Source organism: Arabidopsis lyrata, assembly GCF_000004255.2.
Source record: "Arabidopsis lyrata subsp. lyrata unplaced genomic scaffold ARALYscaffold_7, whole genome shotgun sequence".
Lineage (NCBI taxonomy): Eukaryota > Viridiplantae > Streptophyta > Magnoliopsida > Brassicales > Brassicaceae > Arabidopsis > Arabidopsis lyrata.
In genome coordinates, this window is record NW_003302549.1 from 1,983,205 (window position 1) to 2,009,690 (window position 26,486).

General features: G+C 38.9%; 3 protein-coding genes across 3 annotated transcripts; 2 read left to right on the top strand and 1 right to left on the bottom strand.

Moving 5' to 3' along the window:
* Positions 1-483: 483 nt before the first annotated feature.
* Positions 484-6,033, top strand: LOC9305114 (disease resistance protein RRS1). The gene is made up of 7 exons (XM_002866987.2): positions 484-1,062; positions 1,202-2,150; positions 2,261-2,655; positions 2,914-4,036; positions 4,128-4,424; positions 4,505-5,281; positions 5,358-6,033. Exons 1-7 carry the CDS (start codon positions 590-592, stop codon positions 5,853-5,855), a joined length of 4,512 nt encoding a protein of 1,503 aa, XP_002867033.2. The 5' UTR covers positions 484-589; the 3' UTR covers positions 5,856-6,033.
* An 82-nt stretch (positions 6,034-6,115) lies between these two features.
* LOC9303106 (60S ribosomal protein L8-3) lies at positions 6,116-7,380 on the bottom strand. The gene is made up of 2 exons (XM_021017102.1): positions 6,884-7,380; positions 6,116-6,616 (listed from the first exon to the last, which is right to left on the bottom strand). Exons 1-2 carry the CDS (start codon positions 7,321-7,323, stop codon positions 6,280-6,282), a joined length of 777 nt encoding a protein of 258 aa, XP_020872761.1. The 5' UTR covers positions 7,324-7,380; the 3' UTR covers positions 6,116-6,279.
* A 250-nt stretch (positions 7,381-7,630) lies between these two features.
* LOC9305115 (filament-like plant protein 5) lies at positions 7,631-11,856 on the top strand. Its single transcript, XM_021017101.1, has 6 exons — positions 7,631-7,831; positions 8,315-8,466; positions 8,587-8,785; positions 8,892-11,142; positions 11,215-11,263; positions 11,358-11,856. Exons 2-6 carry the CDS (start codon positions 8,341-8,343, stop codon positions 11,715-11,717), a joined length of 2,985 nt encoding a protein of 994 aa, XP_020872760.1. The 5' UTR covers positions 7,631-7,831; positions 8,315-8,340; the 3' UTR covers positions 11,718-11,856.
* Positions 11,857-26,486: the final 14,630 nt, after the last annotated feature.

Genomic DNA, 26,486 nt, shown 5'->3' on the forward strand with positions numbered 1-26,486 from the left:
AATTCAAAAGATCCCTGCAAATTAGAAAAAATGCAGAAAAAGAACTAATCAACCCAGATATGCAGCCAAATTAAAAATCGACAGCCTCCAATCCTCCATGGTTCGCGTGAAAAAGAGAGAGAGAGGGGAGGAGAAGAGAGAGAGGGAAAAGAGTAGAATAAAAGCTTGACACGTGTATGTCTCTTATGTGAATAAAAGCCTCTTAAGGAACGTTGCTTAGTGTTAAAGGAGAAAATTCAATAAATTTAATCATTTTTATTCCTAAGATTTTCCTAAGATCTACCTAACATACTCCCGTTAATCATGCTCTAAGCGGCTTAGAAACGAGACTTCCAACAAAATGAGTTTATTGGGCCTATGTGGGTTTCGTCTTTAGATTATCGTTTAAGCCCATTTGCTTCCCCTTTCTCTTTCTCTTCTCTCTCTCTTTCTCGATAAGCCCAATTCTGGGTTTATCAAAAACAATTGACCAAACGAAACTCAGATCAGCGACTTGGATCTATCTATCTTTATTTTCACGAAAAAATATGTTGGCGATAGGAAACATCCTATCAGAGATTCAGATCCAATCGACAAAACAGCAAAAATAATGGCTTTCTCTTCATCTATTTCGTCTCGTAATTGGACACACCATGTCTTCCCGAGCTATAGCGCGCAAGATGTCCGCAGTGACTTTTTCAGTCATGTTTTGAAGAAGTTTCGAATTAAGGGAATCACACCGTTCATCGATAATGAGATCGAGAGAGGAGAATCCATTGGTCCCGAACTCATTCAGGTGATTAGAGCTTCTAAGATCGCGATCGTCTTTCTCTCGAGGAACTATGCTTCTTCAAAGTGGTGTCTTCACGAATTGGTGGAGATTATCAAGTGCAAGGAAGAGTTGGGTCAAACTGTGTTCTCCATATTCTATAAAGTAGATCCACTTGATGTAAAGAAGCTGTCCGGAGATTTTGGCAAGGTTTTCAGAGAAACATGTAAGGGTAAAACAAAGGAGGACATTAAGAGATGGAGACAAGCTTTGGCAGAAGTGGCCACAATCGCTGGTTACCATTCCAGCAACTGGTTAGTTCTTTTGATTGCCACTTGTATGTTCTTAATTTTTTTTAACACATCAAATAAATTCACATTTTTTAAATGTATATGTAAATTATTCATGACTATTTGCTAGTATTTTTTTATTAAATCCTCCCCTCTTTCTTAGGGATAATGAAGCGGCAATGAGTGAAGATATAGCCTCTGATATTTCAAATTTTTTGAATATATCCACTCAACCAAAGGATTTTGACGGTCTAGTTGGGATGGGAGTTCATATGGAAAAGTTGGAACCGATGTTATGCCTAGACTCAGATGAAGTGAGGATGATAGGAATCTTGGGTCCTTCTGGGATTGGTAAGACCACAATTGCCAGATTTCTGTTTAACCAACTCTCTGCTACATTCCAACTTAGTGTCTTCATGGAGGATATCAAAGGACGTTATCCAAGACCCTGTTACGATGAGAACAGTGCGAAATTGCAATTACAGCAAGACTTCTTGTCTGAGATCATCAACCAGAAGGATATCAAGATTCATCATTTCAGAGTTTTGCTAGAAAGGTTGAACGACAAAAAAGTGTTAGTCGTTCTTGATGACGTGGATAGCTTAGGACAATTAAATGCCTTGGCGAAACAAACTCGGTGGTTTGGTCCTGGGAGTCGGATTATTATCATAACTCAAGATAGACAGCTTTTGAATGCACATGAGATTAACCATTTTTACGAGGTGGGCCTTCCAACCCCTGATGAAGCTTTTAAAATCTTCTGCATGTATGCTTTTGGTCAAACGTCTCCATATGATGGTTTTGAGAATCTTGCTAGGGAAGTTACACAACTTTCCGGTGGACTCCCTCTGGGACTAATGGTTATGGGCTCCCATCTTCGGGGAATGTCTAAGCAGGCGTTGAAAGAGGAACTACCGAGGTTAAGGAATACCGTTAACGGAGAAATAGGGAGCATTTTAAAGTTAACTTACTATTCCTCTGATGATAAAGAATTATCTCATCATCATATATCCCCTTTACGCGATGGTGAATTGAATGCGAGGATGGAAGAACTTGCAAAGGATTTCTCGGAAGTGAGGCAAGAGCTTATCATCACAAACCAAAAATTAAAGGCATGTGGGATTCAAGTCATTGTTCTCCATTGCTATCGCCTTGATCTCCGCATATTTGAATTCATTTGATAAATTGCCATCTAACACTCACTTTTTTGGTCCTTCTTTAGGAAGATTTATATACAAGTGAAAGAGCTTTCAAAGAAATTGTCTACATTTACTGTGAAGATAGATTACAATACTCCTTTGCCAGCCACCTCTCCATGGATTTCCGTCGGAAATGCATTGATGCATTTGTGAATTGCAATGAAATTCCGGATGTAATAGATAGAGTTAGCGCTTCCGTGGTGATTTTCTCCAAGAGCTGCTTCTCCTCTACCTCATGCCTAGACAAGCTCGTGAGGATTCTTCAGTGCCAGAGGAAAACCGGCCAGCTGGTGGTTCCAGTATTCTACGGCATTAGTCCATCAAATTTGGTGGTGCAGGAGCATGAGTCAGCGGATCGGGTAAGAGAATGGAGTAGCGCGCTCCAAGAACTGAAAGCATTACCAGCCCACCAGTATAGGTAACTGTGTATGGATTACTATGTTGCTTGCATTTTTATAAGAAAATAACACTATACTTCAAAATGCTTTCCACCTATCAAATCTAACACCACAAAGAAAAGTAGTACAAATTAGAGGGTTTTATAAGGAATTAATATGGTATTATATAGATTTAACTATAGGATTCACAAAATGCGAGGCAATATTTCGAAAACATTTGTGCTCCTCGGTATTCAATAATGTTTTCTCCATTATGATTTTTATATTTATGCAAACAGGGAGGAATGTAGCGAGTGGGAACTTGTGGAAGAGATTGTCAAAGATGTGTGTGAAAAGTTCTTTCCCACGCAACAAATTGGAATCAACACGAGGGTGATGGAGATAGAACAATTGCTTTGCAAGCAACCATGGGGTATTCGTCGCATAGGAATTTGGGGTATGCCTGGCATAGGCAAGACGACACTTGCTAAAACAGTTTTTGACCAAATCTCTGGAGGCTATGAAGCTTCTTGTTTTATCAAAAACTTTGACATGGCTTTTCATGAGAAGGGGCTTCACCGTTTGTTGGAGGAACATTTTGGGAAAATTCTGAAGGAATTGCCTCGTGAATCCAGAAACATTACGAGATCTAGCCTCCCGGGAGAAAAGTTAAGAAAGATTAGAACTTTCGTTGTTCTTGATGATGTGCACAATTCTTTGGTTGCTGAATCTTTTCTCGGAGGGTTCCATTGGTTTGGCCCGGGAAGCCTGATAATCATAACCTCCAGAGATAAACAAGTTTTCCGCCATTTTCAGATCAATCATGTGTATGAGGTTCAAAGCTTAAATGAGAATGAGGCTCTGCAGCTGTTCTCTCAGTGTGCATTTGGTAAACATATAAGAGAACAAAATCTCCTGGAACTTTCAAAGGAAGTGATTGACTATGCTAATGGAAATCCATTAGCTCTCAGATGTTACGGCAGAGAGCTTAAGGGAAAGAAACTATCAGAAATTGAGACCACATTCCTCAAACTCAAGTTACGTACTCCAAATGAGATTCATGATTTGTTCAAGAGCAGCTACGAAGCACTTAATGACAATGAGAAGAACATTTTTCTGGACATTGCTTGTTTCTTCGAGGGAGAAAATGTTGATTATGTGATACAACTGCTTGAGGGGTGTGGTTTTTTTCCACATGTTGGGATTGGTGTTCTTGTGGAGAAGTGTCTGATGACTATTTCAGAAAACAGAGTGAAAATGCACAGAATAATCCAAGACTTTGGCCGAGAAATAAGCAATGGCCAAACAGTACAGATAGAGAGGTGTCGCAGACTGTGGGAACCTAGGACCATCAGATTCCTACTTGAAGATGCCAAACTCGAAACATATGGAGATCCCAAAGCTACCTATACACATGCTCTGGTTTGGCATATTCTAATATTTTTTATACAAATATTGAGTACCTTTGTAGATGAAGCAACTACTTGATCTATCTCATTCCCTTGTATTTCAGGGGACTGAAGACATTGAAGGCATATTTCTGGACATATCAAACTTGATATTTGATGTGAAGCCTGGTGCTTTTGAAAATATGCTAAGCCTTAGATACCTGAAGATTTTCTGTTCCAGTTATGAAACCTATTTTGGACTCCGCCTTCCAAAAGGACTTGAGTCTCTGCCTTATGAGCTAAGACTCCTCCACTGGGTGAACTATCCTTTACAATCCTTGCCACAAGAATTTGACCCATGTCACCTTGTTGAACTCAATCTGTCTTATAGTCAGCTTCATAAACTTTGGGGAGGAACTAAGGTAGGCAAACTCATATCCACTGTCTTTATACCTTTCTCCAAATATATGTTATTCCTTTTCCAATATAATTTTCTGTTCAGAACCTCGAGATGCTGAAGATGGTCAGGCTTTGTCATTCCCAGCAGCTAAATGAGATTAATGATATTGGTAAAGCTCAAAATATCGAGCTAATAGATCTCCAGGGGTGTTCAAAACTGCAGAGTTTTCCAGCCATGGGTCAATTACAGCATCTACGAGTTGTAAACCTTTCAGGTTGCACTGAGATTAGAAGCTTTCCAGAGGTTTCACCAAATATTGAGGAACTACATCTCCAGGGAACTGGCATCAGAGAACTACCAATATCCACTGTGAACCTCTCCCCGCATGTTAAGCTGAACCGAGAGCTTTCGAATTTTCTAACAGAATTCCCAGGGGTTTCAGATGCTTTGAACCATGAGCGATTACCAAGCGTGGTTGAAGCAGTCTTATCTTATCACCATCTTGGTAAACTTGTTTGCCTGAATATGAAAGATTGTGTCCATTTGAGAAGTCTTCCTCAAATGGCTGACTTAGAATCTCTGAAAGTTCTTAATCTGTCTGGATGCTCAGAGCTCGACGATATTCAGGGTTTCCCACGAAACCTGAAAGAGTTATATATTGGTGGCACCGCTGTAAAAAAACTTCCACAGCTTCCCCAAAGTCTAGAAGTCTTGAATGCACATGGCTGTGTGTCACTCAAAGCAATTCCTTTTGGTTTCAATCACCTTCCTAGGTATTACACATTCAGTGGTTGTTCTGCTCTTTCACCACAAGTGATCACAAAATTTTTAGCAAAAGCTCTGGCTGATGTAGAAGGCATAGCAAGAGAGTTTAAGCAGGTAACTCTCTTTTTCTCCCCCTCTCTGTTTGTGGCACGGCTTGTCATATCTGATTTATTCTGGCTTGCATGAACAGGAACTCAACGAATCTCTGGCTTTCAGCTTCAGTGTGCCTTCACCTGCAACTAAAAAACCCACACTTAATCTGCCAGCAGGATCTTCTGCAACGATGCGACTGGATCCTTCTTCTATAAGCACGCTCCTGGGCTTTGTTATATTTATTGAAGTTGCAATTTCGGATGATTACGATGAGGCTATTGGTTTTGGTGTTAGGTGTGTTCGGAGATGGAAAGACAAGGAAGGCGTCTCTAGAAGTCTAGAAAAAACTTTTCATTGTTGGACTCCAGGGGAAGGTTTTCACAAGTTTCAAAAGGATCATTTGTTTGTCTTCTGTGATCTCAATTTGCATGCGTTTTCTGGTAAAGGAGAGGACCCAGATATATTCGCTGGGCTGGTTGTATTTGATTTCTTTCCCGTCAACAATCAGGAGAAGCTTCTAGATGGGAGCTGTACGGTGAAGAGTTGTGGAGTCTATTTAACTAGGCGTCGCCCGGCTTTGAAATCGATCGACTGAAAGTCATTTTTAAAAAATGTACAATATTATAACGTTTTTAGTTTATTATGGAAAATCAGGATATACAGAGAGGAATGACCATAAATAATGTTTTATTTGATTTCGTTGGTTTTGATCCACGAATCAACGAATCTTTTGAATTTGCTACTTAGTTTGGTTTTGGACCGAGTTTATTTAACTATATAGTCTAATCACGATGGTCTTGACGCATGAATCCTATAGTAAACGAAATCCAACCTAAGTTAAATGAAACAAAAATCTTAACAGATAACAAAAAAATAAGTTGCATAATAATTTTAAGGTTCAACCCTGTAGACATGGATTCTACTTGACAGAGAAAGGTATCAAAGAACATGATAGTAAAAACAAGGTCTCAACAAAAATCCCAAAAAAGTGAAAAGTTTCATCTTGAATCCTTCTCTCCTTAGTCTGCCTTGGAAGCAAGAGCAGCAGCTTGACCTCTGAGACGACCAGTCCTCCTTGCAGCAATAAGACCAACCTTTTGTCCAGGTGGTGCATCACGACGAACAGTACTTGCATGACCAATATGTTGATGGTTACCTCCTCCGTGAGGATGCTCAACTGGATTCATAGCCACACCACGAACCTTAGGCCAGCAATTTCTCTTCACACGGTACTTGTGGTATGCGTTACCAGCCTTAAGCATTGGCTTCTCTGTTCTTCCACCACCTGCAACTTGACCAATCATAGCCCTGCATCCACTTGGTACAATCTTCTTCGAACCCGATGGCAACTTAATCCTATCAAAATCATGTGTAAATTCATAAATGTGAGAACAATGTCGTCATCAAAAGAGAGAACTGTAGACAAAAACTGTTGTTCACTACAATCTAATCCAATCCTACGCAATCACAATTCAGTAGAGCTAGGGTTTGAATCTGATTCAAAGCCAAATGGTCCACGAGATAAATCAAATTCATTCACACAAAACAATTCAGCAGAACAAAACATTACATTATACATCACTAATCAATCCAATCACCAGAAAAAAAGTATTGAATACAAACCTGCTGGTGTCGTTATCAGGATTGTGAGCAATAACAATGGCGTAATCACCAGAAGCTCTAGCGAAAACACCACGATCACCAACATGATGCTCAACGTTACAAACAACAGCTCCTTCAGGGATAGATCTGAGAGGAAGAACATTTCCGACGACGAGAGTAGCTTTCTTCCCACAGTAAAGAAACTGACCGGTGTACATACCTTCAGCAGCAACGAAAAGCTCCTTCTGCTTCTTGAATCGGAAAGGATGACGGAAAGCTACACGAGCTAATGGAGCACCACGTCCTGGATCGTGAATGATCTCCGTCACGACACCTTTGAGATAACCATTTCTCTCGCCGAAATCGAGGCTTCTGAATTTGGCCGGACCTTTACGGTGGTGAGTGTGGGATTTGAAGACGGAACCAGCTCCCTTACGTTGAGCTCTGATAACACGACCCATGGATAATTACGGAGATTTGCTTCGTCTTCGTCTTCTCCAGATTACGGCGAATAACAGCAATGAACAAAATCAGGTTTATATCCAGAGTCTCTCAAAAACCCTAGTGGACCACTAATTGGGCTTTAAGAAAGGCCCAAACTAAAAAACCGGGAAGATTTTGAATCTTTGGTGGATATAAGTCAAATCCATCAGATGTCAGGAGGTTTTACATGCACCTGCCCGTACAAGATAGCTGTCTCCTCGTATTCCGTTTTGAAAAAGAACCAACAAATGGCGATTTATTTAGCTTTATTTAAAATGGATTTTAATTGAATAAAATAACCTCTTTTGAAATATAGAGATGTTGTTGTCTCATTGTGGAGCGTCAAAGTTGAAAAAAAGCGCATAAAAATCCATTCAGCGTTCCTTCTTCTCTGGCACCAACACGCTCCTCCCACTTTCTTCTTCTTCTTCTTCTTTCTCTCGACGATCTTCGTGGGCTCTCAAACCTGTGGAATCATTCCTATCGGTATGATGCCTCTTTCCGACTTTTAGCTAAGCTTTAAGCATGAATAGATTGAAATTCTTCAACTTGTTTTGTTTTCTAAGTAAGAAGATAGTGTAGCTGATGATGATGATAGATGATCGGGTTTAATGTGAAGAACTCGCGCCCATTGGAATGTGATTTGAATTTTTTTGTATTTAACTTTCCAATTTTTGTTATTTGAATAAAAATAATAAATTGGAATTTGGTTACATAATTTTGGGAAGAAATCATTAAATGTGATTCACTGCAGAAAAAAAAGAAAGAAACAACAAAACGGTCATTGTTGAGCTTATACAGTATAATAAATATATAGAGGGATTTTGTCGGATGAAATTGAAAGTAACATTTACGGAAGATTTTGTTTCCTTTTTTTGTATGTTAGTTCAAATTTCAAAACTTTTTTCAGTTTTTTGTTTTTGTTATTTATTAAAGCTTAATTTCTTCCTTTTTCTACGGATTCTGCAGAGTACTATTATTTTGGAGCAAAAGAAATGGACGGTAGAGGTTGGCCATGGAAGAGAAAGTCTTCAGACAAAGCCACGACTGAGAAAACAGTTGTTGGAAACGAGTCAACTCCTGTTTGTTCTTTGTCCTACTTAGCTTCTCTGGAGAATCAGGTTCTTTAATTGAAAACCAAACCTCTGTTTTTATTATATGGTTTTGTGATAATGTGTCAGTTTTGGTGAGGTTTGTATTCCAAGCTGAAGTCTTTTTTTCGTATTTGATTTGTGTGTCAGGAGAAGTGTAAAAACACAAACTATGTTCAGATTACTATGGATTCATACACACATATGAGTAGAATGGAGGATCAGGTCAAATTGTTTGAAAGTGAAGTTAAAGATCTTAAAGAAAAACTCACTCTTGCTTACTCTCAGATCAAGACTAAAGAATCTTTGATTCTTCAACATGCCAAAGTTGCTGAAGAAGCTGTTTCAGGTCAGAGCAACAAAACCTTTATAGTTCTTGAAATGTTATTTGATCATTCTTGTGTGTTTGTTTTTGAGATGTTTTTTTGTTGATGATTTGTCTTTTGCTCTTTTAGGATGGGAAAAGGCTGATGCAGAAACTTTGGTTCTAAAACGTCAACTTGAATCTGTTACACTCTTAAAGCTCACTGCAGAGGATCGAGCATCGCATTTGGATGATGCGTTGAAAGAGTGCACAAGGCAGATTAGGATTGTGAAAGATGAAAGTGACCAGAAGCTGCAAGATGTGATTCTTGCCAAAACCACTCATTGGGACAAGATCAAAGCCGAGCTTGAAGGTAAGATCGATGAGTTGAGCCAGGGACTTCACCGGGCAGCTTCTGACAATGCAGCACTCACTAGATCGTTACAAGAACGATCGGAGATGATTATAAGGATTAGTGAGGAAAGGTCTAAAGCTGAAGCTGATGTGGAAAAGCTGAAGACTAATCTTCAGTTGGCTGAGAAGGAGATTAGTACGCTGAAGTATGATGTTCATGTTGCTTCAAAAGAAGTTGAGATCCGCAACGAAGAGAAAAACATGAGTTTGAAGTCAGCGGAAATCGCAAACAAACAGCATCTAGAAGGTGTGAAAAAGATTGCAAAACTTGAAGCAGAGTGTCAAAGGTTAAGAGGGCTTCTACGGAAGAAGCTTCCTGGTCCTGCTGCTATGGCTCAAATGAAAATAGAAGTTGAAAGCTTAGGGCATGAATTCACAGACCCTCGAGCACAGAGAAACATGTCTCAAAATCACAATGCACACATTGCAAAGGCAGAGATTTCTGCTGATCATAAGTTGGAAGAGTGCGAAAGAGAGAATGTATATCTCACAAGACGTACATTGGAAATGGAGGAGGAGATTCAGACACTTAAAGAACATCTCGCTGCCCGTAACAATGAACTGCAGGTTTCGAGAAATGTATGCGCAAAAACTCTTGGGAAGCTTAAGATTCTTGAAGGGCAGATGCATACGTTTAACAATGACAAGAGTGCTCCAAAATCAAATAGCAGAAATCTTTCTGAAAGTCCATCCAGTGGTCATGATCATAACTATCCGCCTAGTGTCATCTCGGTATCCGAAGATGGATTTGATGAAGAAGGAAGTTCTTCTGAGTGTGGCCCAGCAATCTCAGCAGATTCTCATAAAGTGAGAAAAGTAAGTGTTGATGGTTCCTCAAAGCCTAAGATTTCTAGTAGACTGGAGTTAATGGATGACTTCCTGGAGATTGAAAAGTTAGCAGCTAATGATCCAGATGGAGCTAACTCAGCTTCAAAATCTTCCAACAGTGTCTGCAGTAGTAAATCTGTGGAAAAACAATCCACTAGTAAGTCCAGTGAGCAAGATGAGGATACAACAACACTTGATCAGCTGTTAACAGTTCTCCGCTCAAGAATCAACAGGATATTTGAATCTCAAGAGGGCATTAGCGTTGAGAAAATCGTTGAAGCCACAAGATTTTCGATCCAAGAGATGCAAGGATCATCACCCACACAAAAGTCAAGTCATCTGTTTGAAGTTACTGATGAAACTCTAGAGAAACATGTTTTGTCATCTCAGGATACCCAAAACAGCGAAAAGGAGCAGAAGAACACCAAGCAACAAGATTTGGAAGCAGCTGTTACCAATATTCACCACTTCATAAAATCAACTACAAAGGAAGCAACACAACTTCAGGACATGAATGGGAATGGACCACTGAGGGATAGCTTGGAGGATTTCTCTTTATCGGTAGGTAAATATCCAACCGGTGAATCAAGCCTTTCTGACCTTGTTCTAGAACTCTCCCGCATTTCAGTTCTAGCTAGTAAAGAGACATCTGTTGCAGAGAGCAACGATAAAGTTACATTGCTACAAAAAGAGATTGGAGAGTCAGATTGTGATCCACTGAGAGACACATTTGCTAAGACAGAAGATCACTGTGTAGATAACTTGATCAATGGTCATGCGGTGAATGATTCATCATGCAAGAGCTTGTTGAAAGAGGTGGAACAGCTAAAATTGGAGAAAGAGAACATTGCAGTAGAATTATCAAGATGTTTGCAGAATCTTGAAAGTACAAAGGCAGGGTTGGAAGAAAAAGAGCAGCTCATATCGAAGCTGAAATCGCAGCTCACTTCTTCAGAAGATCTCCAAAGCTTGGCAGAAACTCAGCTTAAATGCGTTACTGAGTCATACAAAACGCTTGAACTTCATGCCAAAGATCTTAAAGCTAAAGTGAAAAGCTTAGGAGAAGAGACAGAGAGACTAGAAATGGCTTTCGCATCAGAAAAGCATGGCCATGAGGAGACTTTAGCTAAATGCAGAGACCTTCAAGAAAAAATGCAAAGGTATAACAAGTAAAACTTAGTTAAATCTTCCACTATGCATAGTTTGTTTTCTAATTTGGACTTATACTATAGGTATGAGACTTGCAAAAACTGTTCATCATCCAAACTCCAACCTAATCAGGTACACACTTCTTACTGATATCTTCTTGATAAGATTAGCTTTTGCATCCGTTTTGTTACATCTACTATATAATCTACAACTTTCTTGTTTCCAGGAGAAAGACATAGCATCCGCAACAAAGAAACTTGCAGCTTGTCAAGAAACAATTCACTTACTCAGCCAACAGTTACAATCCTTACAACCTCAGAGCAACCACAATCTCAAATCTCAATCCCCTGAGAAGAAGCTTCAAAAGCACAAAACCTCAGAACTAACACCAAACTCTGGACTAGATGATCTTCCTCATACTAATATCATTCAACCATCTCGTTCTGTTAGACACACGGTGAATCCAACGGTCCATGCTATCATCAAGTCTAGCTCTGTTTCTTCATCCTCTAAAGAAGATAATGAGAAGCATACACGAGGATTAGGCCGTTTCTTCTCATCTAAACCGAAGAACAGTGGACGTTAAAACGCTAGGAGATAACACAATCATTATCTTCTGGATTGTTTGATTTTCCTCTTCCTTCATGATATGTGTATATGTTTACATGCGTTTTGAGTATGTGAGAAGAGAACAGTTCTGGCGAAGATCAACCTTTGTCTTATTACTTACTCTACACAACAACAAAACCTCACCTTAAAACTACATAAGGCCCTAAATGTCTGAATTGACTTAAAATTGAAGTAAACCGGACTATAACCGAGACCGAATCAACGCTTTGCTACAAAACCGAGCACACCAAAAAAAATACTATAGTATATATTATCTTCGACTTACTTCTAAGAACCCAAAACCTATAGCCGTTTTTGTCCTTTCTACATAAAACTCTCAATGTATAAAATTCAAGAGACCTTCATGGAGAAAAGAAAAACAATCTCTGATAAAGATGTAAAATTGATATTCATTATGTCAAAAATGATAAATGTATGTAGGTGGAAAAATCATTAAATGGCAATTCTATTTGGTCAATGTCAGTGATACTCCCTCTATTTCATAATAAGTGTCGTTTAAGGTTTTTGCACACATATTAAAAAAACAATTAAATTTTTTGTTTTACCCATTATCTATATACTCCCTCCGTTTCATATTACTTGTCGTTCTAGGTTATTTCACACAAATTAAGAAAACAATTAAAGTTATTGTTTTACCCCTAATTAATACATTATTTTGTTTGATATAAGTAATTAATAAGCTTAAAAAGTAAGGTTAAAACTGGAAAATCTGACATAAATTTGCATTGTAAATAAAAAACGACAAGTAATATGAAACGAAATTTTAACTCTAAAACGACAAGTAAAATGAAACGGAGGGAGTATTTTATTATTTTTTCATTGGTCAATACATTAAATTAGTAGGGACAAAACTGAAAATTTTACCAATGAAAACACAAAACGATACTTATTTTAAAACAAAATTCAAAGGCTAAAACGACACTTAATATGAAACGGAGAGAGTAATATATATTGAAATAATGATCATGTTCCCGTTAAGACTTTGAAATTTTTGATATATAGTACTTGAGAGTTGAGATGATAACGAATAACTAAGATATTTTAGTATAATTTGAGACATTCTACCATGAAAAAGGCTCTACCACAAATATAAATCCAGTTCTTTTTAAAGAAGCATTGGAGTTTATTACGGCATATGGACTTTTTGCGATGGCCTTTGGGCCGGGCGCCATTTTGTGGATTTTTTTTCGGATTTGCCATTTCTTCCGACTGCGAATTTACAATTTCGCCCTTTCCACAGAAGCAGACAAAATTTTTTGGTCTGCCGTTTTGCTTTACTTCTCTTCCCCAGCTTTTGCGTTTCCACGAGACGACAAGATATCATTGATTGCGTTTCGGTTTACACGCAATCAATTTCATCCCAGCTCCACGCTTCTCTCTCTCCTTCTCTACTGTCTTTCTCTTAAAAACCATTGATAACAGTTCTTACTGCATGCAAGCTACTCTGTTCTCTATTTGTCATTTCTTAATCCATACATCTTTGCGTTTCTCGATTCTCCATCATCATTTACAACCGCAAGTTTCAGGTTTGCCATTGCTTTTTCTCGGCTCTGTCACTCATCCTTAATACTTTAAAACCCGATTTGTTTCCGCCTTGCACTCTGGAATTTTCTCTGTTATCCGTCATGCCAATCTTCTGATATAATGGGTTGAGCTTTTATTCCAATTTTATTTTCTTACAGGTCAATGAAATCGCCAAATTCTGCTCCGTCTGGTTCGGCAGAAGAAGGTAAGCTTCCCTGTTTTGTCTGAATTTGCAATTTTCCATTGCAAATTTGCCATGTCCTTAGACGAAATTTTATTTAATTTTTTGCTGCTGTTCTATGTGTTTGCATACCTTGTGCTTCCTGCTTGGGTTTAGTAGTCTGCTGGGTCTAGGGTTTAGTTTTATGTGCTTCCTGCTTGGGTTTAGTAGTCTGCTGGGTCTAGGGTTTAGTTTTATGTGCTTTAAGTGGTTTTCATGTGCCCTTACAAGTTATTTGAAATTGTAAATTTATTAGCTTCTCCATTGCCTGCGCTCCATCTACTTGCTGTCATTGCTGTCGTTCTGCTTACTTCTGTCCTTACTATCTACTTTTACAGGTTCCCTTCCTCCTAGAATTTTTGCCACTGACCGTTATCCTAGCCATTCTGTGCGAATCAATGGTTACTCGAAACCAAAGTATATGATAGATATTTTAGATATTTTGGAAGGGATGCCTGAGTTGGACAAATTATTAGGTTCCCCCCTTGGAGTATTGTTCTCTCTTCGTGTGAGACAGTGTTCTCTCTCTGGTCAGTTGGTTCACCAGCTCTTATGTAGGCAGCTTGATACTGAAAATTCATCTGAGCTTTGGTTTGTTTATGGAGGGCATCCCTTGCGTTTCTCACTTATGGAATTTCAGCAAGCTACGGGACTGCCTTGCGGTCCGTTTCCCCCAGCAGCTGCCTTGGAGGCGGCTGCTAACCATGCAGAGGACGAATCCCCGTATTGGTATAAGTTAATAGGAGGGAAGCTTGGTTGTATTACTGTTAAACAAATTGTGGAACGTTTGAAGCGTGAACCAAACATGCCAGCTTGGCGGAAATTTAGACTTGCTCTTATTGTCCTTGTAGAAGGCGTTCTTCTTTGTCGCAATCAGCCTGTGAGGCCAGCTGTTGAAGTTGTTGAAATGGTTAAAGATATAGTCTTCTTTCTCAGCTACCCTTGGGGACGTCATTCTTTTCAACGCATTGTGCGTTCAGTCAGGGTTGGTAGCTACATAAATGACAGCTCAGCACTTGTATCAAAACTGAGACAGTCATCGCTTGCAGTTCATGGTTTCCCGCTGGCCATTCAGCTTTTTGCTTTTAGGTTTATCCCGTTGTTAACAAAATTCCTTCGTCATGGTGATCAACAGTATACTTTCCTTGACAAATTCCTTCAGCGGCTGCCTAAGTGCAAGACCTACCACACTTCAAACATTTTAGCTACAGAACGTGATCCTGAAGTAAGTTCTTACTCTCTCTCTTTTATTGCCCGATTTTTTTAAATTTACAGTGTTTAATTCTTTGGTTTACCTGTACCAGCTTCTTGTCACGTATCCTCGCCCACGGCAGCCAGAGTTTGAATTGGGTGGTCCTGTTGACATACATGTTTGCCATATGGAGAGGCTTCTTGTATCTGGCTTTGCTTTCACTAAATCTGTCTGGCATGGTGGGTATGCTTCCCTACCTCTCATGTCTGCTCCCCGTAAGCGAAAAACAGCCCCCTCTGACTCTGAAACATGTAGCACCGACTCTGATGATGGAGGTCCTCATACCACCCATTGTAGATCAAAGAAGACGTCAACCAGCCACCAAGCGGTTGAAAAAATTGTTGAAAAACAATTGCGGCAGTTTAAAGAGTCTCTACTTGTAGAAATGCAGCAGATGCTTCACCCTAAACCCTGTAAAGGTGACGTTCAGTCAGAAAAGGCTAGTTCCTCAACTGTCTGTGGACGCATTTCTCCCATACCTGCACGTGTTACCCGCTCTGCTGGTGATGCTAACTCGGATAACTCATCGTCTGAACGTTCTACGATCCATCCAAAGCCTCAGTCGGAGAAGTCAGAGGAAGATGGTGATCTGTTTTCGCCTTCTACCAAGATGGATAGTCCAAAAGCTGGAGATACCCCTGCTAATCCTTCATGTCCCCTCCTGCGTTCTGAGGTTATTTTGCAATTACCGTCCCTTACTGGTACCGTTTACTGTTATCTTTTTCTCTCTGACTTATTACCCATTAGGAACAGCAAAGCTCCCGTCCCGTACTGCAAGCACACTGCAACCCTGTTGGTACCTTTGTCCCACCATCAAGTCCTGCCAAACCAGTAGCTGCTTCTGGTACCACTAAAATGGTATTTCCGATTTTCACTGTTGCTTCTGATTCAGGCTTGTAGTACAACATTCACTCAGTGTACAACCAAGTTCCTTATCTAATTACATATTTTTATCAGAACTCGAGTCGGCGTATTTCTTTTATTTGGGAAACAAAATCATACACCTCAAACGGTGCACAGGTGGATCCTTCTGTGCAGCAAACAAGTGCCTTTGAGTTCCCTAAACATTCATTGACTCAACTCCCTTCTATGACTGCTGCCGTAATTAGCGTACCCTCTAAAGTCACCATTTCCATTCTTTGTCCTTATCTGATTGTCCTTGCCATTTCTCTTCACTGATATTTGTTTTCTTCGCAGGTTCACTCACCAAAAGGGACTACTAAACATACATCTATACTCACTTCTCCGTCTCCTACTCCAACTATATCTCCAACTCCGCCATCAAACGGTACAGATACATTGGACACTGACTGTGGCTCCTTCCCTAAAACATCTGACATGGGACCTCAGTCTGCACCATCTCTACAGACCTCCACCTCTCCCAGGCGTCCTGTTGGCCCCTATTTGGCTTTTAAGGCACGTGGCTCGAAGTTTGCCAGTAGTATTTCCGCTATGAAATCAGATACGACCCCGGTAATAATTACTGGCCCTGCCATGAACCTTCGCTCCAGACATCTTGCCAGTGACCATGTTGTTAAAGATTGCTCTGCCTCCATTCTGTCAACACTTGGGAAAAATAACAAAGCGCTCATTGCAAAGTTAATGACCAAACTTCGCTCCTTTTCTGGCAGGTTTGCTCTAAGCCCTTCTTTAGCCTACTAAAATGTTTTCTCTGCTCATGTATCAGAAACTTTAAGTTCTGCATTTTTCATCGCAGTCAGTACACACTTGCTGGTCACACATACCCATCCTCCTTCTTCTTTGACCTTTCCAAACCTCAGCATTGGGTCTCTAACTTGGTTAGTTTCTACCCTTCCTATTCAATCCAGAAACCTTTATGCTGACTTCTCTTTTATCAGCACCCAAATAATAATAAAGTACCCCTTTGTTTTGACATCCAGCACATTGATTTGTTGGTTGACTTTGCTTGGAAACAACATGGTGCCTACCTTGCAAAACGCAGAATCACTATCCTTGACTCTATGTTTACTACAATCATAACAAACAAGTTTATGAGTTTTAGTCAGCACTCCCCTTCATCCTCGTTTGTATGGAACCCGTTGCTTAAATCCTATGTTGAAGGTCGTGTTGCGGGTCGTTCAGAGAAACTGAAATTGGTAACTGACATTGATACTCTCTACATTCCAATGAATTGGGGTAAGAAACATTGGGTTGCCTTAGCAGTTGATCTCATAAAAGGTCATATCACCATCCTTGACCCATTTGAAGACTGCACTCCTGCAAGAAAAGTCCCTGGATACATGAATGGCCTTTGTCAGATGCTTCCGTCGCTACTGTCCTCAGTCATTGGTGAGCTGCCAACCACTTAGCCGTCCGCTTCCTTCACATACATGCGCCTGCCTGGTCTGCCACAGAATTCTCGTGGTGGTGACTGTGGCCCAATTTCTGTTAAGCTGATGGAGCTTCACTCTCATGGTCTTACTAACGCATTTACGAAACTTACCCCTGATGCAGTTGATAACATCCGGATGCGCTATGCGCTAGACATGTATGGAGAGTATGTCTCTCCACTTTAAACTCCTGCCTGTATTGCCAAAATGATCCTCCTACTGTCATTTCCTCCGTTTTATTTGCATTCACTTACCTTTCTGTGTATTTATACTTCACATTGGTTAATGTTTGAGTTTTCTCAGTTTTAAAGACCCATTGTAATCACTTACCGTCCAAATATATCAGTTCTGATATTTGTGTTAATGCTTATTTATACCTGTTACTTGTTTTATTAACCAAACCTCTTCCCAACTGTACTACCATATCTATTAAACTGCCTTTACTCACCCCCACCTGATTTCGCCATTCCTATTTAACTCCATTTTTCAAGGTAATAGGAACTTATGTCTATTCATCAATGGAAACTTTAGATTTTCATGTTGCTCTTGAAATTGCTTCAAGGGTTGGTGCATCTTCATTTATAGATCTAGGAGGTATGATTTTTACTTCCAAATACTACCACAGCTTAGCCTACAACTCAGAGGTCCTTTCCTCAGTTACCCTCCAACCTTTGCTTTCAGATGCTTCTCTTATTAATCTTGAATCTCCATACCGCCACTTCTTTCGTCATTGCCTAGCAGCTAACAATCCTACTGCAGTTTATCTTGAGAGCCTCCGATTAGCTGCCAAAGAAGGTCGCGCCGAAGATGGTCTCCGCTTGTTAAGCGCTGATACAACGCCTCTGCCTCATTCAGTATTCACTAAAGCGTTGCTTCTGCTTTGTCTAGGTTTTTACCGACAAGCTATTGAAACAAATTGGACTTTTGTTTCTCTTGTTGGTTCATTTCAAGCAGCAGATCAGGTGGCCAGTGAGGTTTTCCACCACATAATGCAGCTTCGTCCTGTTAAGAAGCGGTCTCATGCCAACACCTGGAAATATCCTGACATCCCAGCCTGTCTCCGGAGTGGATGCAGAATAGATAACCGTTGTTCTTTGTGTTTTTTCTACTGGTTTGGTGTTATGTATCTACTTCTCTGTTAAGCCAAAACTGTTCAATTGGTACGCAGAAATAGCCAACATGTATGTCTCTTTATTTTAAGTCTATTCATACCTAACAAGTGTATCCATATAGCTATTATGTATCTTCTCTGTATTAAGTATAGCACTGTTCTCGTTTTAACTCACAAGTGGCTCAATTTATATCTCTGACTTACCTTTATTACACTGCTTCCTCATTTACTGTCTATCATCTGGCCACTCTTCATTTGCTTAGCTTTATATAGTCACCACCCCTACAACCCCTACTCAATCTTCTTCCACACGCTTTGTCCCTGTTACAGCTGAACCAATAAATGTAGCACCCACAACACGCTTTTTCTCTCCATGATATATACCACCAACGACCAGGCCATTTACGTCTTACCTATCACCTTCAAATCTACGCAAACCAGACATGGATACCATTCCACACCCTCTACTTATCGACATTGTGAGGCGTCTGGGACACCATGGTTTTCGAGAACTAGGCTCTTTGATTGCTGCTGGTCATTACTGCAACTCCCTAGCCTTGGACGAGGTTGTGCTGAATGAGGTGGACATAGACGAGTTGTTATTTGTCAGCAGCCACGCAAATGAAGGTTCGGTCTACCGGCCTTTTCTGCTTAGATGTTTGGAGGCTGGTAACGCAACTGCCATGTATGTAGAGGGCCTCCGACTTGCAGCACAAAGAGGACCTTCCCAGGAAGCAATTCATCTTATTGGTGGAGCGGCTTCTGAAATAATTTATGCACGGTTTGCTCTTGGAGTTGTTCTTGTGTGCCATGGCTCCTACGAGGAAGCGATGGAGGTCGTTAACTCTTTCTTTTCTCTCATGCCAAGCGTTGAAGAAGCTGTTGACATCGCAGAGATGGTTATTAGGCAAGTTGTTGACATGGACTTCGAGAGGGTTGGCCGCTACGAGCAGACATTTAGCTTTGGGGGTGCTACACCTTACTGTTATGTTAACAATGTCGCAGTTGTTCAGCTATGCCGGAAATGTTTCCTTTATAGTTATGCTAGACGTTTTCTAGACCTATGTTAACAGTCGTTTCCATGTTTCTTTCTTTCTGAATGCACGCTTTCATGGTTTAATAAAGGGCACGCAGCAGTTGTCATTCATATTCAAAGTTCCAAGTACATAGCCTTGTTTACAAAAAAGGGAAACACATACCTATTACACGCCAATATGGAGTTTTAACCCCACAAACCCAGCTTTTAAACTGCCAAATGCAATTTAAGCTAAAACAGGCACATAGATATTACCTGACAATACCGAGATTTACTACCATCTTCCCAACTTTCTAACTACCAAATGCAGTTTAAGTTAAAAACAGACACCTAGAAATGCTTTGCAATGATATCTACATGTTTTGCATTGCAAAGTCACCAAAAAACTTGGGCTTCTTTACCATACTTGCCGAACAACTCCTTCCCGCTCCAGTTCTTTAAACCGCTTTTGGTAATACATCAAACCTTGTTCACCAGACAACAAAAAACCTTCTCCATGACAACCTTTATCTGCTTCATTACAACGCCCCCAAAAAACTGTTATGCAACCAGACACCTGCAGTTTCAAATTCAAGTTTTCAACCGAACAGCTAATATATATTCACAACAGTTCATCCATAAAAGTCAGAGATTCCATACTTTATGGAAGTACATTAGAGCAAGTTGCTCTGTTATGCCCTGTTTTCAAGCAGGTTGAACACTTGTGTGGTCCACTCTTCCTTCTCTTTGCAGCCTGCAAAGACATAAAATGGTTAACTCTTTTGCAACTTAAGGTTAGTACATGTACAGGTAATCATATAGGTTAGCTTTACTACCGTGAATTCACCGGCTGATGGGATCCTCTTTTTCTTGCGCCGGCCTGGCCCATTTGGATTAATAGGTGGAATGAATTGAGTCTGCTCCACCACTGCTGGAATTACCTCATCACATTGATTAGGGACAGGGAATATGTATTCTGCATATGCTTCACAAAATGTTGCAAGTGTGTAGTGAGAAGATATGAGTGCTGGAACATAAATTCCCCTTAGCCTTGCAGCAGCCAAAGCGTGGCTACAGGGGATTTCTAGTTTCTGGAACAATAAGCAGGTGCACGTTTTCTTCTCAAGGTCAACATAGTAATTCTTCTTGCCATCACCAACTTGGAAACTCATTGCTGACACAGGTTTCACAAGCATACCAGCGGAGTCAGCCTGGTATCGAAGCAGGAGCTTGTTAACATTTGGAGTGATAGGATCTGGAAAAACAGATAGTCTTTTTCCTTTCTCCCTCCGTAGGCAAAACCACTCCATTAGTTTAGTCCTTATAGACTCGACGATAGAAAGAATAGGTAGCTCAACAATCTTCGCAAGCGCACCATTAAGGGCCTCCGCAATATTTGAGCTCATGATATTGTATCTCTTTGCAGGACAATAGGCCTGAGTCCAGTGCTCACGCGGGATGACGTCCAAATAGGCTGCACACTTGTGGTCTCGCTTTACTATCTCCTTAAACCACTCCTCAAAGTCGCCAACATTAAAAGCCCGTGCGGCTTTTGCAACAAGGCCTGCAACACCGGTTCCATGGCAATTACTCCTCACATTCCTCACTAAATGAACAGCACAAGCACCATGAAACGCTAGGGGATAAATGTGGCGCTTTGCAGCATAGATTGACCTATGCCGGTCAGAAACAATAACCAGATCCTCAGCGTCTGGCAGCAACAGGCTCAACTGCCTCAAAAACCATGTCCACGCCAGCTCATTCTCACTATCTACTATTCCAAAGCCAATGGGAAAGACTTGCATATTGGCGTCCTGCATACTTGCAGTCAGTAACACCCCTTTAAATTTGGACTTGATAGCTGTTCCGTCAATAAGCACAGCCCTTCGCATGGTCCTTATCCCAGCAATACTCGCCCCAAGTGAGAAAAAAAGATACTTAAACTGCTTCACTCCATTTGCACCTTTTGTGTATTCAAGCTTGTAGACATTTCCTGGATTTCCTTTTTGCAGTAAATGCATATACACACCAAGTAGCTCATAGCTGCGCTCGTCACTACCCCGGCTTGCAAAAACAGCAGCTTCTTTTGCATACCACGCCTTCATATAGTTAATAGAAACTTTGAGCTCCTGTAATACAATATCCGGGATATCAACAGCTCGAGGACCAGGTAACCCATTTGCATACCTATCCTTAAGAACTTCAGCAATCACCTTTGCTGACGCTTGCTTACCATATTGGGACCTTGCTGTTATAGAACAAGTGTGTGTCAATGTACATGTCCGAATCTCAAAGTTCTCTGAGAATGGCGATACAACACGGGCAAACACTCTCCACGGACAATGCTGATCAACACAAACAAAAATCAGCCTTTCGGTGTCAGATTTGGTTTGTCTGAAATGGAACAATCTCTTGATTGCATATATGGCAAGCGTATTCTGCACATCAACTTTGTTTTTAAACACGCGGCCTCTGTAAATAACATCTCCTTCAACAGACTCATTGTCAGACCCTTCAGTGGCTGTAACTTCATATATGTCATCATAGACAGGGGCCGCATCTTCTCTTTGCGTAAGCTCAGGCATGCCATTGTCTATTTCACTTGCTTGGGTAGTTGCAGGTATGGCAGGAACATCAGTGGGAGCTGGCCTTATATTCGAAGTCACACCTGCTACTGTATTAAGATCAATCTCTTCGTTAGCTGTTCCTTGTGTCACATATGTTAACACAGCAGCACCAACATCTACATCATCTCCTGCTGGAACAGACAACCTTTCACCAACAGGCACAGAAGGTTCACCAACTTCAAGCAACGGCGAAGGCCAATGCAAAGGATATTGTTGATCAAACAAATCAATCCAGTACTGCGAGTCCTCCTGTTGATCATCATCTGATCCTGATCCAACAACACCATCCGTATGCGAATCTCCAGAGTCAATATAAACAAGATCTTCAGCACCCTGAATTGCCTTTCCTTTATCAGCACAGCGAAGGCGCTCCTGCTCTTCAAATTCTTCAACTGCCTGCAGCGCTGCCTGATCCTCAGTCATACTCTCATTCTCCTCGCCAGCCTCAGCAGAAAGAAGATATCCTTCAGAAGACGCAGAGAGAGACGGTGTCTGAGAATCACCAAGTCTAATCAGCCCACTATCATCAACACCAGGGAGCAGGCCTACCCCAGTCACCAGCGGATCATTTCTCGGCAAATCAGACGCTTCACTACTGGATGCTACTGAGAGGAATCTGACTGCATCAGTCTGTCCATCATCATCAAACAGCCTTCTCCTAACACCACTCACATTGTTGACTTCACTTCTATTAGTCCCACCAGTTTCTAAACCATACCTTCGCAAAAAGTCAGAACCACCACCTTCAGGTACACTCCCTTTGCCTCTTTCCGAGGCCAGTGAGCAGTTAGACCTAATTACCACTGATCTGTTTTCCGCAGGTTGAGGCTCAAGGGATAGCAACAAGTTAATATGAACTGCAGTGTTCCTAACTTCCAGAAAATTCCTTATACTCATACTGCTTGTAATAATTACTGGCGGCCTAGTATTAACCGAAAAAACAGAGAGTTGTGATGGAAGCCAGTAGCTAAGCTTTGGTCTGAGCTGCATACCTTCAAGCTCGAATTCCGATCTGATTTTCGACAAGAGATCTTCATAAGTCATACTCCTTTGCATTGAAATGCTCCGCCCATAACACTCTTTAGCGATGACAAAGTCCCAGATTCCCTTCACGCAACATTCCCAGCTCCCAGCAATAACAAAGACAGGAACTTCCTCCACCTGTCGAACCAAAAAACTACCGATTATAAATCCAAACATTTGCACTCAAACAACTATAAAGACAGCATTACACGGAAAACCGTACCTCTCCCGCCATTGATTTACAGTGCAAATTCGTCTACCAGTTTGCTGTTCTTCCTTGTTTTCGTTTCTCAGATTTCTTCCCAAAGAGAAACTAGGTTTCTTTGTACACAGATAGGTCATTACTTTATAATATCCACAAAATTTACTGCCATTAGTCTCATCCAAATAAAACTTAAATCTACGCAATCTGAACCGCTGATGTCGTCTCGTCCACAGGAACAATCGTCCCATCCTGTTCAAAAGCGTCTGAAAAAAAAAAAATTCAACTTTCAGTTTTCCCCCCAAAACGCAGGCAACAGCGAGGAGGACAAAATTGGTATTTCCGCATGCCCAATAATGGCATATTTGAAAGCCCATTAGTAAAATGGCAAATTTTAAAAATGGCAGCCCAAAAAGGATTTTTTGGGTAATAATCCCGAAGCATTGGTTTAAATTTCAGAGGAATCATGAATGGTTATCTTAGACAAAATAGAAAATAGGAACGTGAGGTCCATGCAACATCAAAACAATAATGTAAATATTCAAATGAAAATAAGAAATGAAAAGTTTGAAAAAAAAAAGACAGGAAACAGATAAAACAGATAATGGTCATCAATGTCAAGCAGACTCAAAGCAACTTGATAGTATGGGCAAGCCAGAGTTTGTACAGACATATGCTTCTTTTTTTCCTTCATGGTCTTTTAAGTCTTTTTTATTGAATAAAATACATTTATTCGTTTTGTGTTCTACTGAATAATATATTTGAAATTTATTTGTGTCGTCTGGTACTCTAATTTAAAACTAGAATATATGATAACTGTGTGCGCTCATTGGATTAATCTCAAAAAATTTATATCAAAAAATAAAATAAGAGAAGAATAAAGAAGAGGAAGAGAAGAGTCAAGATAAGAGAGACATTGTGGCTTACAATGTTCTGCCCATTTTCAAACGCACTACAGTGTCTTTTTTCAACAATACAGAATAAAATAATGAACTTAAAATATATCGACTAAAAGTAATTAGAAATCTAGATACGTACGTACTCAAATATCTAAGATTGTAAAATATATTTTTTTTTCTTTTTTTGTAAAATATGTATGTTTTTGTTTGGTAATAAATTATGGAACATATATTACGTTTATACAAATTAATGACTTTCTTTTACAATTCATTGATCTGTCTTTTATTTTTTTATTTTTATCTAAAAGTACTAAACAAATAATCCTATTTTAAAAGCCATCAATGCTACTAGTGTATTTTAATTTGTGAGATATTATTATTCAGCTTTGCACGAAAAAAAAAGAAAGATAGTATATTCAGCTAAAAAAAAAAAAACACAATCTCTCTCAACTAAAGATTTCCACACATGTAATGTACCACTCGTTGCACAAAAAGAAATGTAATGTACCACTCAGTACTCACATATGTCGATAGACGATCTTAATAGCTTACGTACGATGTAACACATCTACACATCGTATTAATATCATTTACCGGGAGGGTCAATATTTAAAAGAGCATAATACTGAATCTAATTGAGTAATATCTCTCTAATATATGAGAAAATAAATTTCTGATGTCAAAAAAAAAAAAAAAAAAAAAAAAAGAAAATAAATTTCTCTAGCTATCACTTGATTTAAACTACCAGATAAGCTTTGCTAGTGTTATTATAAACTGAGATTTACCTAATTTGACCCAGGGAAAAATAACTAGATTAACACTCAAATATTATGGTTTACTAGAATAACACAATTTTTGTGTTAAAAGACCAAATACCTATTTTATTTTTAATTCTATTAAAATTAATTAACATATAATAGTGAAATTTAATAGAAATTTTTTAAAAAAAAACAATATTTTTTATTAAAAAACGGAAAAAAAATATAAAAAGACAAAATAGAAAAAACAAAAAAAATATAAATTAAAAAAAGTACATATATATAACGAAAAGGAAAATATAAAACGAAATAAAAAATTGAAAAAATATAAAACGAAACATAAAAATACAAAACGAAAACAAAAATAGAGATTGAGAAAAATAAATATATATATCTAAAAAAAATTAATCATAAATTAACGAGAAGACAACCACACATGAGCCATTTAATATAAATAAGTCTATCGCGGTAAGAATATGTTTGTCATTATCTTATTATTATGCAGATTAAAATTCTATTTTCATCAATAAAACTGTCATCATATGACAGATTTTTTATAACCTATCTGAAATATGTCGTAATATAAAAAAAATCCGTCATAACATAAAACATTTTGATTGCGAATATATGTCATTCTAGCCATTTATATTTTTAAATAGCAAATCTGCTATCACTAATAAGTGAAACTAGTAATTATTTTTTCATTAACAAATCTGCTACATGATGGTAGATTTTTATCAAAGAAATATAAGTCTGACGCCACTGAAACAATAAATATGCTACATATTTTTATAAATCTGTCAAAATTACAAAAGTATGTGATGTCATCATAAAATAAGTCTGTCGTGGAGAAAAAATCTATTACAAAATAAAATATCTGTCGTAACGTATTTCAAGTAAGTATGTGGGAAAAAAATCTGTCGTAGACAAATAAGTATGTCATGGAAATTAAATCTGTTTTTATAATTTATTTAAGGGTGATTTGACTTTTTGTTTATTCCTAACAAAGAGGGTAAAGGTATTATGGTCACATAAATAATCTATTTAACCCTTAAATTTTTTAAGATACTATAATAATTAAACTCATAATTTAGATTAATCTAATAACTTTTCCTATTATAAATATCGACAAATCTTAAAGGCGGCTCTACCAAATTAAGATGAGTTTTATGATTGATAGTAAAACAAAAACGAGGCAATTGGAACAAATGAGAATGACAAATCATGAAAACGAAACGACTGAAAAGCAATTATTGTTATAAATTAGAACCCCACTCAAACAGAAATTACTGTAGAAGTCGGATCACACTTATCGTTTTCTCATGATGATTAATTTAATTTTTTTTTGTAACATCTTATAATTTAAATATATATATATATATATATATATATATTGAAGTTTTTTTCTTTTGATAAATCTTTAGTTTTTTATTATTGTTGAAGTTTTCAGACTGAATCTAGATAAATTTTACGTGAATCCAACATTTTGTGAATTTCACTACGTTGCGTTCAGTGAAAATTGATTCCTTGGAAGTTGGAACTACAAATGGTGAATCATTGATGTTCGGCCAGTTATGGTTAATGTTTTTTTTAATATTTTTATATGTTTTATTTTAGTTTTATTTTAGTTAAATAAAAGATAAAAATTATGTGGTCGTATTCGTATAGATCATTTTCTCAATTCTCACACAATTTGTAGAAAAAAAACACAAAACCAGTTGTTATAATTAAATACGTTTTCTA